General features: G+C 35.2%; 1 protein-coding gene across 1 annotated transcript in view; it reads right to left on the bottom strand.

Annotated features, from left to right (window-relative positions):
- The window catches only part of TNNI3K (TNNI3 interacting kinase), a 302,459-nt gene extending 287,216 nt beyond the window's left edge, over positions 1 to 15,243 (bottom strand). The window contains exons 1-3 of the mRNA XM_004603345.2: positions 15,156 to 15,243; positions 14,471 to 14,579; positions 185 to 270 (exon numbers count right to left, since the gene is read on the bottom strand). Of these exons, the coding sequence (XP_004603402.2) occupies positions 185 to 270; positions 14,471 to 14,579; positions 15,156 to 15,195 (235 nt within the window). The 5' untranslated portion in view covers positions 15,196 to 15,243. The remainder of the gene's footprint in view (positions 1 to 184; positions 271 to 14,470; positions 14,580 to 15,155) is intronic.
- Positions 15,244 to 17,536: the final 2,293 nt, after the last annotated feature.

The following is a 17,536-nucleotide window of genomic DNA, read 5'->3' as shown; positions in this document are numbered from 1 at the left end:
TCAATCAATTGAAATATCTGCCTGGTAGTTACTGCTTCTACCGAAGGTTATCAAGGTTATAGGGTTAAAGCACAAAAGAAAATTGAGCACAAATAGAATTCTCTTCTAGACTATTAAGCAGCTCAAATCACTGACCATAAATACATATAACTAGTTTACAAAGTATTGAGTTTCCAGCACTCACCTCCACAAATGCAACATAAATGAAGTAGAGACAGTCCATTTTCTGTGCGATAATTTAAGTTGACTTTATTGAAAGCATCATCAGAACTAAAAAGAAAAAAAAGAGTAAAATGATCAAAATTTTACCTTTTAGGGGCTGCAGAAATACTACTGTGAGTAAGGTACTTGTGTTGGATGTAGTTGACCTTAGTTAAATTCCCAGCACCCTATATGGTTCTCTGAGCCCTACTGGGAGTAATCTCTGAGTACAGAACCAGAATACAGAATGCTGTGGTCCAACGAAACAACACAATTTAACTTTTCTGTTACTTTCCTACATTTTACAAAAATATAGAATCTAATATAAATTCAGGAATACACTTTTTCTAGATTTCTGATCTTAAAATTTTTTTATATATACTTCTATGTGAAGAATTATTACAATTGAAAAATAATAATATTGAAAGACAAAATTTAAAAGCTGTATCATACAATTTTGTGTTCTTTATAGATTTTTAACTTTTGGGGACTTCATGGTGAATTAAAATTTATGACTAAATAAAATCCATTTGGTATAAATTCATTTCTTCTCAAAACTTTTACATTTTATAAATAAAGTAACTGAAGGAATTCTCTCCCAAAAAAGGGGTGTGGGAGGTGTGGGGAGAATGATTAGTAAGAGGTTGTAGAAAGAAATACTATCTCAAAGTATTACAAACTATGCCTGAAGCAAAGTTTCCTTGTAGTCTGACTAAGCCAGATTTCACAGATAAAGAAGATTTGAACTCAGATAAGGTACAAGGATATAATCCCTGGTGAAAAGAGAGGTAGTGTTAGTGATTCAATTAATAAAATCCTTGCATTCCTCTGAACAAAGACCACTGCCCTAGGGGAGCCCTAGAGAGCCATAGGTAACCTTTGAAAAAGGATGTAAAGCTAACATTCTTGACCTCTTGAGGTCCTTGATACTCCCAAGACATTTTTTTCAGTAGAAGTGAGATCATCTACTTGGCCTCCCAGGTCAATTTCAAGCTACCACCTGCCATTTAAATCTCCAGCAGCTTTAGTGAGATAGCATCGTCTTTGGTGAGAGAGCCTTCCAAATCATTTGTACAGTACTTGTACTTGAAAAGGACTATAAATTCAGAACATTATCATCAAGACTCCCAGTTAAGAACTTCAAAAGCTATTGGAATTTAAAAATAGGAAAAGAAAAGGTGATAATCTCCAGAGTGCTGCTAGAAAGAAAAAGCCTGTAAATCTCGGGACATTGATGAGATGCTTTAATTAACAATGGCAAGTTCAGTGGCTGTATGTGTGTGTGTGTGTATGCGTGTTCTTTTCTTTTTCATAGACACAGGATCATTCTAGAATGTTCCTAACCTTTCTCCTCTTTGTCTTCCTGGCAGCAAATTCCACAGACATGTTTTCTCACGTTGTGTAAAATATCTTAATTTGGAATACTTTGTGAGAGGTAGGATAACTTCTAAGGAGTCATTTTCAAAATGTTGTTCAATAAATGCTATAAAAAGTCATTGTTTTATGGGAATGTTCTACTGTTTTAACTGTATTTTCCAAATTAGTCTAATTATTAGTGTAATATTTATTTTATGATATGTGAAGTAACTACCCCAAAATGTGGTCTTGCAAGTGTGTGACCTTTGCAAAGAAAGTCTTATAAACTTTCAAAATTAATTTCACTATAGATACCTTGTGGGAAAATTAAGATAAATGAATAGTTTTAAGCACAGTGTGCACAGTGCTTCAGACTTAGAAACCCATTCACAAAAATCTTCTTTGTGGCTATAATTCCAAATAAGGCAGGTAGTACCCAGAGACGGTACTTTAAAAGTAAGGTAGAATGGAATATTTTCTCTTCAAAATAGTAGAAAATTAGAGTTCATAAGTAAAAACAGGGGGAAAAAACTGATTGGAGGGATGTGAGCAGAGAGTTAGCACAATGGGTAAGACACTTGCCTTGTACATACATGATGGACTAGGGTTCAACCTTTGGCATCGCATACGGTTTCCTGAGTCCCACCAGGAATGATTTCTGAGCACAGAGTCAAGAGTAAACTCTGAGTACACTGGTTGCTGCCCAAATACCATTTCAAAAATAAGAAAGAGAGAAAGAGAGAAAGAAAGAAAGAAAGAAAGAAAGAAAGAAAGAAAGAAAGAAAGAAAGAAAGAAAGAAAGAAAGAAAGAAAGAAAGAAAGAAAGAAAGAGAGAGAGAGAGAGAGAGAGAGAAGGAAGGAAGGAAGGAAGGAAGGAAGGAAGGAAGGAAAGAAAGAAAGAAAGAAAGAAAGAAAGAAAGAAAGAAAGAAAGAAAGAAAGAAAGAAAGAAAGAAAGAAAGAACTTCAGTAAGATTGGGAAGCAAAGATGTTGATAAAGAATTAAAATCTCTGAAACACTTTTTAAAGTGTGAAGAACTATGTAACCTATACCCTATGGAGAAAAACTGAGAACTTAGAACTTCTTTCAAACACCCTAAATGAACTTAATGGAAAACAATAAAAGAAAAAGCTGAGAGATCTCTTATAACAAACCATTAATAAATTAAAAGTCTAGTAGAAAGGACTTCTGCATTTATATGTTCATTGCAGCAGCGCTGTTTACAATAGCCTGAATCTGGAAAAATCTCGAGTGCCGAGAACAGATGACTGGTTAAAGAAACTTTGGTATGGTATATATACACAATGGAATATTATGCAGCTGTTAGAAAAGATGAAGTCATGGGTTTTGCATGTAGGTGGATCAACATGGAAAGTATTATGTTAAGTGAAATGAGTCAGAAAGAGAGGTACAGACATAGAAAGATTGCACTCATTTGTGGAATATAAAGTAACAGAATGGGAGACCAACACCAAATAATACTAGAGATAAGTACCAGGAGGATTACTCCACAGCTTAGAAGCTGGCCTCATATGCTGGGGGGAAAAGGCAGGTCAGAGAGAAGGAACCACCAAGGGTGCTAGGAGGGCCCGCTCGGGATGGGAGATGCGGGCTGAAAGTAGACTATCAAAGATGATGGTCACTTAATACCTCTATTGCAAACCACAACACCCAACAGGATAGAGAGAGAAAAAGGGAATGCCCTGCCACAAAGGTGGGGTGGGGTGGAGGAGACAGGGTTGGGGTGGTGGAAAGGATGCTGGAACCATTTGTGGTGGAAAATGAGCACTGGTGGAGGGATGGGTACTTGATCATTGTGTGACTGAAACACAAACACAGAAGGTTGTATGTCTGTACCTCACGGTGATTCACTAATAAAATAAAAAAAAAAAGTCATTGTGGTATTGTAATTCTTTAAGAGCTTGGTATTCCCAGGATTCATATCCTGTACAATTCCTATACTACTTCTGCCTTTTAAGTGGTTCCAAGTTATTTGACCAAGTAATTTAATTTATTTTAGTCTCAATATCTTCAATTTTAAAATGATTTAAATAATAAACATGACTTTGCTATAAATGAGTTTAGGTGCATACTACAATATTGAGCACATGCTATGTGATCTTTAACTAATTTTTTTCATTACCATTATTTTCTAGTTCACTGGGTGTTTTTCAAAAGAGTGTGGGTGCGAGGGACTTGAGCATTCAATGGTCAAGAACCATTCCCCTGACTCGCCCATGGCGACAGACAGATGAATGACTGGGGAACAGAGAAACAGGGCTTAAGCTTAAAGGTTGGCTCTTCCTGGGGACATCTCTCGATATATCCCAGACTACAGTCCTCAGGCCAAGTTACTCTTTCCTAACCCCAGCAGGGTCCTTATTCAGTTACTTATTTTTGAGTCATGACAGAGTTTGTTCCATGACCACACTCTTAAGTTATTATCTTTATGGCATTTAGGTTGTCCCCTTCCGATGTCATAGTAACTTATAGCTTGCCCTGGATCCATCCTTGTCCCTTGCTGGGACCCTCTTTTTGGGGCTTTTAGGAACTAAGGACAACTTAGTCTTAAGTCAAGTAAATATGATGAATGCCCAGGAGTAAATATTATTTGGAGTCTATCGACTCCCATAACTGTCTTCCTGTGTCTATACAAAAAAATAAAACAAAAAAAAACCCCATACATTACTAAGTAAACCATGCAAAGGACATAAAGTAAAGAGAAAAGCAATATAGGATTATTAGTGCTTGATGGTGCTTCAGGAGCACTATTGAGGGAGTAACTCAGTAAGGAGCAAGGACAGCCTAATTTTATCCAACAACTGTGGACATATTTTTATTTAAAAAAAATATTTGCTGGGACCGAAGCAATAGTATAGTGGGCGGGGTACTTGCATTGCATGTGCCCACCCAGGCTTGATGGAGCCCCAACATTCCATATGGTCTACTGACCCCTGACAGGAGTGATCCCTGAACACAAAACAAGGAGTAAGTCCTGAGCATTGTCCAGTGCAGCCCCCAGATATTTATTTATTTATTATTTTAGCTAATGTAACAAGTTTACAACAAACTGGCTCTTGTGTATACAGGGCATGTACCTCTCATCCCTGAACCCCCTCCCTGTCCTAAATATCATTTTCCAAGGACCAGAGAGATAGTATAGCAGAGAAGATGCTTCTAGGGTTTTCCCCTCAGCACCACATATGGTCTCCAAACCCTCTCATAAAGAATAATACCTGAACACCTGAGCACCAGGAGTCAGACTTGAGCACTATCGGTGCGTTCCCTCCTTCCCCCCCAGATCATTCTTCAAGTAGATTGTAGATTCCTTAACAAGTATTTGTTCATCAGCCATATCAGGGGAAAATGGCCTGCATCTCAGAGGAGACATCAATGCACACTCAGAGCAACAGTGATGGCAGTGTCAGCAAGTCCTCTGTTTTCTCTCAATGTATGAAGCATCCGCTTAAAACCACTAGCACTTATGTTTTTATGTACAGAGATCACATCTACCATTCCCAAAATGCCCAAGTCCTTTCTCTATTTGCTTATGGAGAAAGGTACAACTTTTCTTTTGTAGTTGAAATTTAAGATTCCTTGAGACAATCAGAACAGGCTACGATATACCACTTTGACCTGTCAATTAGTTTATGATAAATCAATCAAGGCCATGTAGATCCCAAGGGAACTTTCTCACAATAATCTCTACCCAGAATAATACAGGTTGGGGATCATGTTCAGAATGTGGGTTGATTGTCATCACGAATAATCTTTTTAAGCAGCTGGAGCATATGATTTGCCTACGTGAGACTCTGAATTTGATTTTCTGGTACCTGGTACCACATGAACCCATGAGCACTGCTTTTCAAATAGACCAAGTATGCTGGGAGGAATTACAAGGTAATCTTTGCTTACTAATCTTACTAAAGATAATTATTTATTTATTTTGGATATGGGTATTTGGGCAGCAACTAGTGTACTCTTGACTTTGTGCTCAGAAATCATTCCTGGTAGGGCTCAGGAAACCACATGCGGCACCAAAGATGGAACCCTAGTGCATCATGTATGTACAAAACAAGTGTCATACCCATTCTATTGCTTTCATCTTTTTTAATGATGCAAAACAGAAAATCATTGTTTTTTATTAATCTGAGAGTACACTGTTGGTTACATTTAGATTGCTAATAGGAGTTGGTTACAAGTATCATGTAATCAATTATGATAGACAACAAATTTGAAACCCCTCTCCCCACCCTACTCCAATACCCACAACATCCCATCAAAACAAATAATCTTTATACCCCAAAACAGCTAGATTCTAGGGGGAACATCCATTCCAGAACATTAGAATTCTTTCAGGATTTTGTACAGCATATTCTCTTCATCATGTGTGTTTCTCCCCACTCTGTAAAAGTCCCAGTTTCCTATTCTATTGCCTTTAATTTTATATTTTATTTATCCAACTTATTTTACTTTTTACCTTTCCTTCCTTTGACACCTTATATATACACATTCACATGTTTAAAATAAGACTGATTTTTTTTCCTTACTAATCTGCCTGGAGTGATTTTATTAATCAGCTTGAGAAAAAGTCAAAAGGATAAGGTAAACTTTCCTTTTCTCCCTGAGACAGACTAAATCTTGGGATAATCTTAGGACAATTTTCAAACCAATTCTGGTATACATCAAAATCTTCCACTTGAAATAAAATTTCCCAATTTCAACAATAGTTTCTAAAACTATAAATATTCTGTTTACAGTCACTCTGTCAGGCTTCTAGAAAATGTCAAACCTTGTCTTCACATTTTTTAAAAGACAGCTGATCAGTGCTGTATTTGGTCCCCTGAGTATCGAAAGGATCACTGCTGAGCACAAGAATAGTCCCTGAATACCTTTGATATGATACCCCCCCAAAAAAAACCCAAAAAAAACAAAACAAAAACAGTCACCAAATCCACTATTGTGGTATCTATTGCTTATCAGCAATGCAGAACAACTACTGGAAGCAGTTCTGTATTACAAGTCAAGTGCCACCATTACAATGAGGGTGCCATTTTTTTTTTATAATTTATTTATTTTTAATTAGAGAATCACCGTGAGGGTACAGTTACAGATTTATACACTTTTGTGCTTATACTTCCCTCATACAAAGTTCGGGAACCCATCCCTTCACCAGTGCCCATTCTCCACCACCCGTAAACCCGGCGTCCCTCCCACCCTCCCCACTCCCATTTCCCCCCCACCCCACCCTGCACTGTGGCAGGGCATTCCCTTCTGTTCTCTCTCTCTAATTAGCTGTTGTGGTTTTCAATAAAGGTGTTGAGTGGCCGCTGTGCTCAGTCTCTAGCCCTCATTCAGCCCGCAACTCCCTTCCCCCACATGGCCTTCGACTACAATGTAGTTGGTGATCGCTTCTCTGAGTTGCCCTTTCCCCGGAACGTGAGGCCAGCCGCGAAGCCATGGGGTCAACCTCCTGGTACTTATTTCTACGGTTCTTGGGTATTAGTCTCCCACTCTGATATTCTATATACCATAGATGAGTGCAGTCTTTCTATGTCTGTCTCTCTCTTTCTGACTCATTTCACTCAGCATGAAACTTTTCATGCCCATCCACTTAACTACAAAATTCTTGACTTCCTTTTTTCTAACAGCTGCATAGTATTCCATTGTATAGATGTACCAAAGTTTCCTCAACCAGTCATCCGTTTTGGGGCATTCGGGTTTTTTCCAGATTCTGGCTATTGTAAACAGTGCTGCGATGAACATACATGTGCAGATGTTGTTTCGATCAGATAAGGGGTTGATATCAATGGTATATAAAGCACTGGTTGAACTCTACAAGAAGAAAACATCCAACCCCATCAAAAAATGGGGCGAAGAAATGAACAGAAACTTTACCAAGGAAGAAATACGAATGGCCAAAAGGCACATGAAAAAGTGCTCTGCATCACTAATCATCAGAGAGATGCAGATCAAAACAACCATGAGATACCACCTCACACCACAGAGACTGGCACACATCCAAAAGAACAAAAGCAACCACTGTTGGAGAGGATGTGGGGAGAAAGGGACCCTTCTACACTGCTGGTGGGAATGCCGGCTAGTTCAGCCCTTTTGGAAAACAGTATGGACGACTCTCAGAAAACTAGAGGTTGAGCTCCCATTTGACCCAGCAATACCACTGCTGGGAATATATCCCAGAGAGGCAAAAAAGAGGGTGTCATTTTTAACAACAGAAAAATTGAAAGAACAAGAGACTCAAAGGGAATAAAATTCTATGCTTAAAATAATTTTAGAGATAGTTATAATTACTCATTTTTCTTCAGTAGCTAACCACGATGACTCATTCAACAAGTCTGGCAAAACACCCATTTAATACCCATTATGTTCTTTCCCTTTCTTATTTTTTGGGCCATACCTGAATGTGCGCAAAGCTTACTCCTGGCTCTGTGTTCAATGATCACTCCTGACACTGTGCAGGTGACCACAATCAGTGTCAGAAACCAAATCTTCCTTGGCCAGGTTATTTTCAAAAGTTTGCCTGATAAAAGCCAGTTACTAATTCTCAGAATGTTAACTGAATCAGCCCTAAGAATATGCACGCCAAGTATAATTAGTACAGATTTCTACAGTCTTGTTTAACTTTGCAAAGAAAATAAATTCTGAATAAAGAGAAAATATAATTACTAAAATCAATTGTTTTATTTAAAAGGCACATCATAAATGTGTATTGTTCACATAACTAAAATTTAATGCATAAATTACATAGAAAAAATTACTCAACTACTACTATTCCTTAGCTCAAGGAATCTTAAACTAGATTTGACCATTTATATGACCCAGTGTATAATACTGGATTCCTTGCTTAAAACTGAGCTACTGATTTTTGCTTTTGTTCTCCTCTTGAATTCTATCCTCCCAATATGCAGGCAACTTCTAATGCCAACAACAAAAAAATCAACAGATAAAAGACTGCCAAAATGTGACAGTCAAGTATGATTTTAATAGTAAAAATTTTATCTTAGCTTTAATAATTGCAACATAATTTTCAGTGAAATTTTTTGGAGACTAGATTTGAATCCTAATTCTCAATTCCCATTAACTTTTAGTAAACTGTTTCTATTTTGATAGATGCACTTAAAATGTTCGAGAGTTTAAAGAAAATCCTTCCTAAGAAAGAAAGTCTTTTTCTATTTATTTTTCTTTCCTAATGTAAATATGTATGTCAAATTCAATGCCTTGAGCATCATTTATATATTCTAATACCATAAGCTGAATTTATTTTTTAAATTTTCCTTTACATTTTCATCACTTGCCATGCCTTACTGTGACTTAACATATTCTAATGAGTTCATAGTGCTTGCTGGGGCATGGATGAAGTTCCTAATTAAAATGAGCTCACTATTATGAATCTATTTCTAATAGTAAATTCTGTCCTTAATCATTAAAAATTGGGAGTTCTGTACCCAAAGGTTACTTTCTTTCTTGTAGCATAATGAACTCTTTTCTTCGCCTTCACCTTTTATCCAGAGAAGTATGCAGTTTTGTGATCCAATTAAACTTCTTTCTCATGATCTCATCCTTTTCAGAAGATATCTGACATGACCACAAGTGGGAGCTTATTAAAATATAACATTTGAACAGTTGGCAAAAGAAATAACACACTTCTGTCCAAAATATGCAGATAGATAGATACAGTCTTTTAATGAACTCATTGGCTGAAATTTAAAGAAAAGCAAAGAAAGTATAAACTATACATTTGCTATGAATCACCTAATTTGTCAGTTCAAATGATTAGTTGCAACTTCTTGTGAAATCTTTATGGCTATTCCTATTTTCTTCTTCAACAATACAAATAGAAAATCATTAGTAAGATTTGTTCTCAAGATTAATTATCAAGGAATATGCAGAAATGAATCTGTCAATATTCTCTAGAATAAATACGCAAACTAAGAATATAAAGTACTTTCATTCACACAATGATCAATTTATTCACCCGATAAGCACATTTGGTAATGACAGAACAACAGTAGCTAAAGATGAAATTGAAACAATAATTTTTATCTCAGGAATATTATGGGGTTTAAATAAGTTTAATCAGAGGCAGGTAGTAAGATAGTCCATTAGGTAAGGTGCTTAACTTGCACATGACCAAACCAGATTTAATCCCTAACATCCCCCACCAGTACCACCAGGAATGATACCTAAGTGCAGAAATATGAGTAACCCTTGATCATCACTGGGTGTGACCAAAAAATCAAGTAAAAAAGAAACAAACAAATAGGCTTAATCTTATAAGACTTTGGGAGCCAGAGTGAGAATACAGCAGGTTGGGTACTTGCCTTGCCTGTAGCTGACCTGGATCCTATCCACAGCACCACACTTGGTCCCCCAAGCCCACCAGAAGTGATCCCTGAGTGCAGAGCCAAGAGTAAACCATGAACATAACTGGGTGTGGCCCAAACATCAAATGAAGAAAAAGATGAAGTTATGTTTAGTAAACACATACTAGTGGATAATGAACAAATGAACAAACCCTCATAGTATTGTATTGATAAACGTAATCAGGTATAGCTGACAGGAGGAAATAATCAAATAATGGTTTTTCAAAGTACTACTTCTGTTATCCTGTTGGTTTTTCCCTCCATCATCTATTTTAACACTTTATTTTTTTTACCCCAAACAATTTTTAGTGCAGCAACTTTACTTTGTAAGATGTAGAAACATTTTCATTTCCATTGTTTCAATTGTAAGGTCTCATGCCTGAGCAGCTATAAACTGGCATAAGCAAGATAATGGCTTATTTCTTTTTGTCTTGTGTAATTTTAGTAATGTTATACCCTATAGTTTATTGTGGGTGAAAGCTGTACCAGGAAGATTGTGTATTTGAGTTGACAGAAACCTTGGTGCATAATGGTGTGGAAAATTTCTTTTTAATGAATGGATTTGTAGCTACTACGGATGCCATATAGAAACTCTTCCACAAATGAAGACTATAAAAACAACAAAAACAAATCTTAGACAACCCTATATTTACATTACATTTACAACCCTGTATTTACATTAGTAAATGATTGGTGCCATATTCTTCTTTTTCAGGCATCCTAAATAGTCCATCTAACTACTGTTTAGAGAAAACCTAAGGTCAGGCAGCATTAACAATGTTGTTTATCACAGGAGTCATCCTAATATTAAGACATGAATAAATATGAGGGCAGAAACTAACACTTTTTTAATACCAAAAATGTCCTACCTAGTCAATTAAATGTGACCTCTCAGACATGATATCTTCTCAACTATCTTTAAATTTTGTTGTTTGAAGCAAAAAGCATATTCTTGACACTCTTTTCTGTTCTCATTATCCATCATTTTATTCTAGAGAAAACAAAATCCTCCAAACTTCACTTTAAGCACAGCTGTCTCTCTCCTGGTGATGCTCTATGCATTTGGTGGAATTATATTGAGCAAGAAACTATGTTTTGTTTTTGTGTTCATTTGGTTATTTATTCCCTTGAGACTCTCTCCTGTCTCCTATCTCTCTATCTTTCACTATCTCTCTCTTTCTCTCTCTTTCTCTCTCCTCTTATAGTTGTCTGCTTTCTATTTCCACATCCTATATCAATTCTTTGATATCACCCCAGAAAAGAATTCTTAGTGTAATTTAAATATTTTTCTAAACGGATATCTTTCAACTTCAGCACAAGTATAATTTTTGTCATGGCAAAGTATTACTTGGAGAATCTGTTCAAAATTTGGTTTTCCAAAAGCAATCTCCAAAGATTTGATTCATTAGTTATGAGGTAGATCATAGAATCTGAACTTTTAGCAAATACTATAAGCTACTCTACTGTTGGACATCTTTAATTCTTGAAAAAATAACATTCTAGGATGTTGGTAATCTGCCCCTAAGGTTTGTTATTGAACATTTCTATACTTTTTAAATCACTTCAGCACCTAGCCACAAAATGTGTCTTCCTAGCCACAAAATGTTCTACTATTATTCATATAAAATTTGACAAACATTTTGATAAACAGTCTAATACTTTCATCTAAAAATTCTTTAAATTCAACTCCATCACATTTCTTAACAATTTCTATTTCAGATTTTGGCATCATCTTGATTGTTCTAACATTTTACTTCTTCACTTTCAAAAAAATCCTTTTCATATAAAGACATTTATTCCTAACATTTTTAATTCCTAAATTTATTTATTTGGGAGAGGGCAGAGATATGGCCACACCTAAAGATGCTCAAGACTTACTCCTGACCCTATGCTTAGGGATTACTCCTGGGAGTTGCGGGGCTGTGGGGGGTTGGGGGGAGAGGATAGGGGATCATATGCAGTGCCAGGGATCAAACAGGACTCTGTGTGAAAGCAAGTGCCTTATCCCCTATACAATCTCTCTGGCCCCCTTTCATGAGCTATTTAATCTTACTTAATTAAAATTAGGCCTCCACTACTTCAAACTTCCTGTGCTTATCTAATCAATTATGGTAACAAAAACTTTCAATTATTCAGTGTCTACTGTGTGTGTTGGTTAGGCTTTGTTTTCAACATTTAATGTGATTTTACAAATGTCCTATGAGGTTATCATTAACCATATTTTATATATAAGAAACAAGCTTAAAATTAATTAACATGCCCAATGATATGCCATCAACTATTACAAGAAACTAGATTAAAAACCATATTTGTCTGACTATAAAACACTCAGACTGACTGACATATTTCTTATTCAATTTAGATAAAGTGGTCATGACATTTGCCTTCCTTAGTCTTTCTATGGGCTCATTAACTTTTGCCTGTTTAACTTTACTAAGCTGTATCTTCTATGTGGAATACTTTTCAAAATTGCTGAATACATCAAGATCCAGAATTTTCTCTTTTCTGTATTTGAAAATCATCTTGTTTTTCCTTCCACTTAGCACTTGTCATAGCTTGACTTCTGTGAGTGTTATTTATATATGTGTTTCTAAACCAGATTGTGAAGTCCTGAAGCAAGAAGCAGAGAGTAGTAAGTAGGAAGAGTTTTTTTCTACGGAGTCAAACTGACCTGGTTCAAATCATAGTTCCAGCACTTACTGATCTTAAGATCTTGACAAGATACAGATCTTTTAGTCCTTAGCTTATTATACACTAAAATTAATATTTGGACATGGTAAGCTTTGAGCTATAATCTCCTCACGCTGATTTTTTTCTGTCAACCCCTATATAATAAGAAAAAAAGGGAACAAATTTATTAGATGTATATTGGAAATGTAGGGAAAGTCAGCTATACCAGGTACTATGGGAACTGAAGATGTAGATGTGGTATGGAAAAAAAAAAAACAACTACGTCTCAAGCTTGCATCTTAACACTTAAAAGGATATGTTTATTAAACCAGCCTTACCCTATCTACATGATACTTACTAAATTAAAAATAATAACAGTGCATTTATACTTTATGTGTTGAAGAACAATCTCAATTTTATCACATTTCATCCAATATAAGTGAGTCAATAAGAGTTGAGAACTTTTTATCTCTCTTTTCCTACATAATAGATTATTAAGTATAATTATATTATGCCAAAATTCCAGTCACATAGCTACAATATTTTTAAATTATTTCCACACAGCGAAAAAGACTGCATGCACTGGCAAAAGTCAGTCTAGGATATTCCATCTTCTGAGTCAATGCTGAATTAATCATTTTTGAGTTAAAAAACACATAAAATTGACTATATTACACCATAAACCAAACACCTGTGAGAATTTTAATAACACACTGGCTAATTTCATGTGAAATATATTATATATGGGCAATTTTGCTTGCCACTTATATGAGCTTTGTATGCTATTTTCCAAATGCTTTGTGTAATTTATTATGTAAAAAATATAAAGTCATTTGGTCATTTCTTTATACTTGTTCTTTAAGTAAGACCGTTCTTGGCCATGAGTACACTAAAAATGCAAAATACAGCATTAAGGAAAATTATTAATTGGCCTTCACAAACTTTTCCTCAGTCAGGCAGTTGACTTCAGATTACTCATCCACCAAAATAAAACTAGTTTCTCAATGCCATATCCATTTCTTCAGAAGGTTGCTTGTATATATATGTATATAAGTATATATATAAATGTATCTATATATATACATGCATATATCTGTGTGTGTGTAATTAAGGCTCTTGCCCCTCTTCTCATTTTGTGACCTCCAATGTTTGATACTCTGCTTGATTATTTTTCTCATGTTATCCTGGAACAAGTTCCATGAAAAACCTAAAGCTAATATACACACTGTAATACAATTGAACAGGAGCAGAATGATACCCAGTTCTATAAAGGGACACATTAGATGTTTAGAATAGGTTTTTATTTATCTAATTTCTTAATGGCCTTACCATAAAAGCTAAAAAAAGCTAATGAAGCTATCATCATTTGAAAAGAGAATCTAGTTGTTTGTTGGTAGCATGATTTAGAAGAATGATCTAATTCTAGAGATGATTATTCAGATCAGCAAGTCTTAAATCCTCTCTTTTTATTTCCTTTCTGTACCCCCAGTTGTGTTTAGCCCAGTGATGCTTATTAGCATGTACAGTGACTGTCAGAACTATACAGTGTTGAGGTGGTAGTAAAAGCATACAGTACAAGGCTTGAACTCAGGGCTCTGCACATACGAGGCATATGTTATACCTCTTAAGATATTTCCTCAAATTCAGTTCTCTAAACTTCAGTGATGGGAACATACAAATCATATTTTTAGAAGATGAAATCTTTACATTTTAGGAGTTGTGTGAATAATCAAGAAGGAATAAACTTCTAAGTTTTAAAACTCGATTAGTTACATCTGACATTATATAGTTTGTATTGCTAAACATAGAGACAAAGTAAATAATAAGTACACTTAAGGTAAAAATAATTGACAACCTTACCCAAATATATGCCTTAGTTCTGCAAGTTCTTTTTCTTTTATCTGTAGGTCATCTTCTAATCTTTCTATTATAATAACATAAGACTCACTGACTTTCTTCTTCCATTCATCTAGTAAAAAAAAATACAAATTATACTTATGGTTCACAAACTGTAGATAGGATGACAACATACAAATAATTAAAATGTTTTTAATGAATTCAATAATTTAAATTTTTAAACTAAAATTTAAATTACTGGTTGTGAGTTTTAAATGTAAGTATTTACACCTAAAATACAATCAGATTGAATCATAGCAATTAAGACATGGTTTGATATTGGATAGCATATTTATGTAGAATAATATATTTCTATATTTCATTAGATATCGTTGCATTTTAAGTAGCATGATCTCCAGTAGAAATGTTTTGGGTTTAACTACTAAATATTTAACATAGATTTCAAAAACCTTTATATTAAGCATTATACTGAATTTTCTCAGTAACATATAGAGAAACTAGTATACTTTTGAAACTTTCTGCTTTCTCTAAAGGTTTTCCATAAAAAATAATTCAAGTTCAAATAATCTTCACAATACTTTAGATAGTACATTATCTTATTCTTTATGTATAATTAATGATATTTCAATTAAATATTAGTTATCTATAATATTGAGCTATGTTACATTTAAGAATAAAAAATAATTACCAGTACAAGTTTGGGTTGGTCTAGATTTATAATTTCCCATTAGATTGAAGTTTCTGAAGTTCTTCCTGGCCGATTGCAGTCCCTCACATTACAAGATTCCAAGTTCAAGTGCAGTGACAGTCTATTAGTAAAATACTTTGATAGTCTAGCTAAAAATAAGCTGACTACCAAACAGACTGTCATGCAACAATGACGAAGAACAAAATACAGTGTGCTTTCAAGAGTGAAATCATAGAAGGATTTATCAGTGGGCTTAGAGTTGGGTATCACCCTAACTCTAACCAGAGTCTAATCCAATCTCCTTCTTTATATTAACCCTATCCAAGTCCTAAATCTAAACTTTATCTATTGACTTCAAAGGAGTCTTTATCTATTGACTTCAAAGGAGAAGGCTTCAAAGACCTTCTCCTACTTAATTACTAAAGACTAAATTTCAACTTTAAAAAAGCTGAATAGTATTCAGTTTATAAATGAATATACCATACATTCTCTATTCAATAACCTATCACTTTGGGGCACTTTGCTTGCTCTATGTCTTCCCTATTGTATATCATGCTGCAATAAATACTGGCATGGAAATAACTTTGTGTTAATGTTTTTACAATCTTAGAAAATATAAAAATGGAGTGCTGAATCATATAGTAGCTCTATCTTTAGCTTCTCTTTGTTGTTGTCATTAACATTTTCTATTTTTGTGGGGGCCAGATCAGTGTGTGATGAGAGGGCAGCGCCACTTGAGGCACTGCATGGGGGCCACCAGGATATTCCAGGGGATATTTGGAACCCGGTAATTCTGGGAATTGAACTAAAGGTTTCATATATGCAAGTATGGAATCTACCACCTGAGTCACGTCCTTGATCCATTTTTGCTTTTTAAGAAACCTCCAGCATTTCTAAAATGGTTGCTCTTATTCAGATTCCCACCAACAGTGCTCAGAGTCTCTTTATTCACAACCTCTAAAATACTACTGCTCCTGATACTTTCGATGTGAGCAATCCTCACAGGTAAGAGGTGGCATCTCAATATTGTTTTAATTTGCAATTCTAATTAGTGGTAATAGATGTTGTTCAACATTCCTGTCAGCAATCTATATGACCACATTGGAAAAATATATATATTTTATTGCTTTTTGGGGTTACACCTGGTGATGCACAGGGGTTACTCCTGGTTCTGCACTCAGGAATTACCCCTGGTGGTGCTCAGGGGACCATATGGGATGCTGGGAATCGAACTCAGCATGCAAGGCAAACGCCCTACCCACTGTGCTATTGCTCCAGCCCCCACATTGGAAAAATATTTGTTGAGGATTCTGCCTGTTCTTTATTGGGTATCACTCTAACTCTAACCAGAGTCTAATCCATTCTCCTTCTTTATATTAACCCTACCCAAGTCCTAAATCTAAACTTTATCTATTGACTCCAATTTAACTATTATGTTATGTTTAGATTTACTTTTAAATTTTAAACAAAAATAAACCTATGCCCTAACTAGCACCTAATCCCTAACCTTAGCCAACACTCATCCAATACAAGTCTTTACAGTGACTTACCCAATCATCAGCCTAATCTTACCTATTAGCCTTAACTGAAAATCACACTATACTTAATATTCATTCCCAACTTCAAACATAACCAAATATATGCCCCCAATCTACCAGCATACTAGCCATAGTCTTCCCCTAATATTAACCACATCGTAGATTACCCCTAGCCCACATGTTGGCCTAAAGTTACCTTCTTGTTTATATTGGAAAATTACCCAATTTATTGTACATTTTAAACATAACCAAACCTAAGGCATAACTCTAACAACATACTGACTCTAACCCTAGCCTAAAGTTACCTATTAGCTTCCATTGAACAATTGTTCTATATATTTAACTTTCACTTTCAGCTTTAACCATAGCCATACCTATTCCCTCACTCTAAGAGCATCCTAGCCCTAACCCTCACCAAAACCTAACACAATCAACATCTTTAAAGAAACTCTTACCCAAGTCTTTTCCTAAACTTACTTAAAAATCTCAATTCAATAGTGATCTTAAAATTAATTTTCATTTTCAACTTGAAACCCAACCACTTCTATCCTTTAACTCAAAGTGGAAGCAAACCCTAGCCCTAGCCCACCCTAATCAATTGGACATTTTTATATTACTATAAAATGTCCAATAACAAAGCCTAGTCCTAAAATTATCCCTCAATTAAACAATTGACCTCTCATTTCAACATTAAAGCCAACCAAACTTTCTCCCTAATTCTAGTAACATCCTAACCCTTACCCAACCTTAATCCTATCTCATCCAGATTATAACTCTTACCCAAGATTCCTCCTCATGTTACTTATTATCCTCAACTGAACAATCGCCTTATATTCAACTTTC

The sequence above is a fragment of the Sorex araneus genome, chromosome 5, assembly GCF_027595985.1.
Source record: "Sorex araneus isolate mSorAra2 chromosome 5, mSorAra2.pri, whole genome shotgun sequence".
NCBI lineage: Eukaryota > Metazoa > Chordata > Mammalia > Eulipotyphla > Soricidae > Sorex > Sorex araneus.
This window is presented reverse-complemented; position numbering and strand designations above follow the sequence as displayed.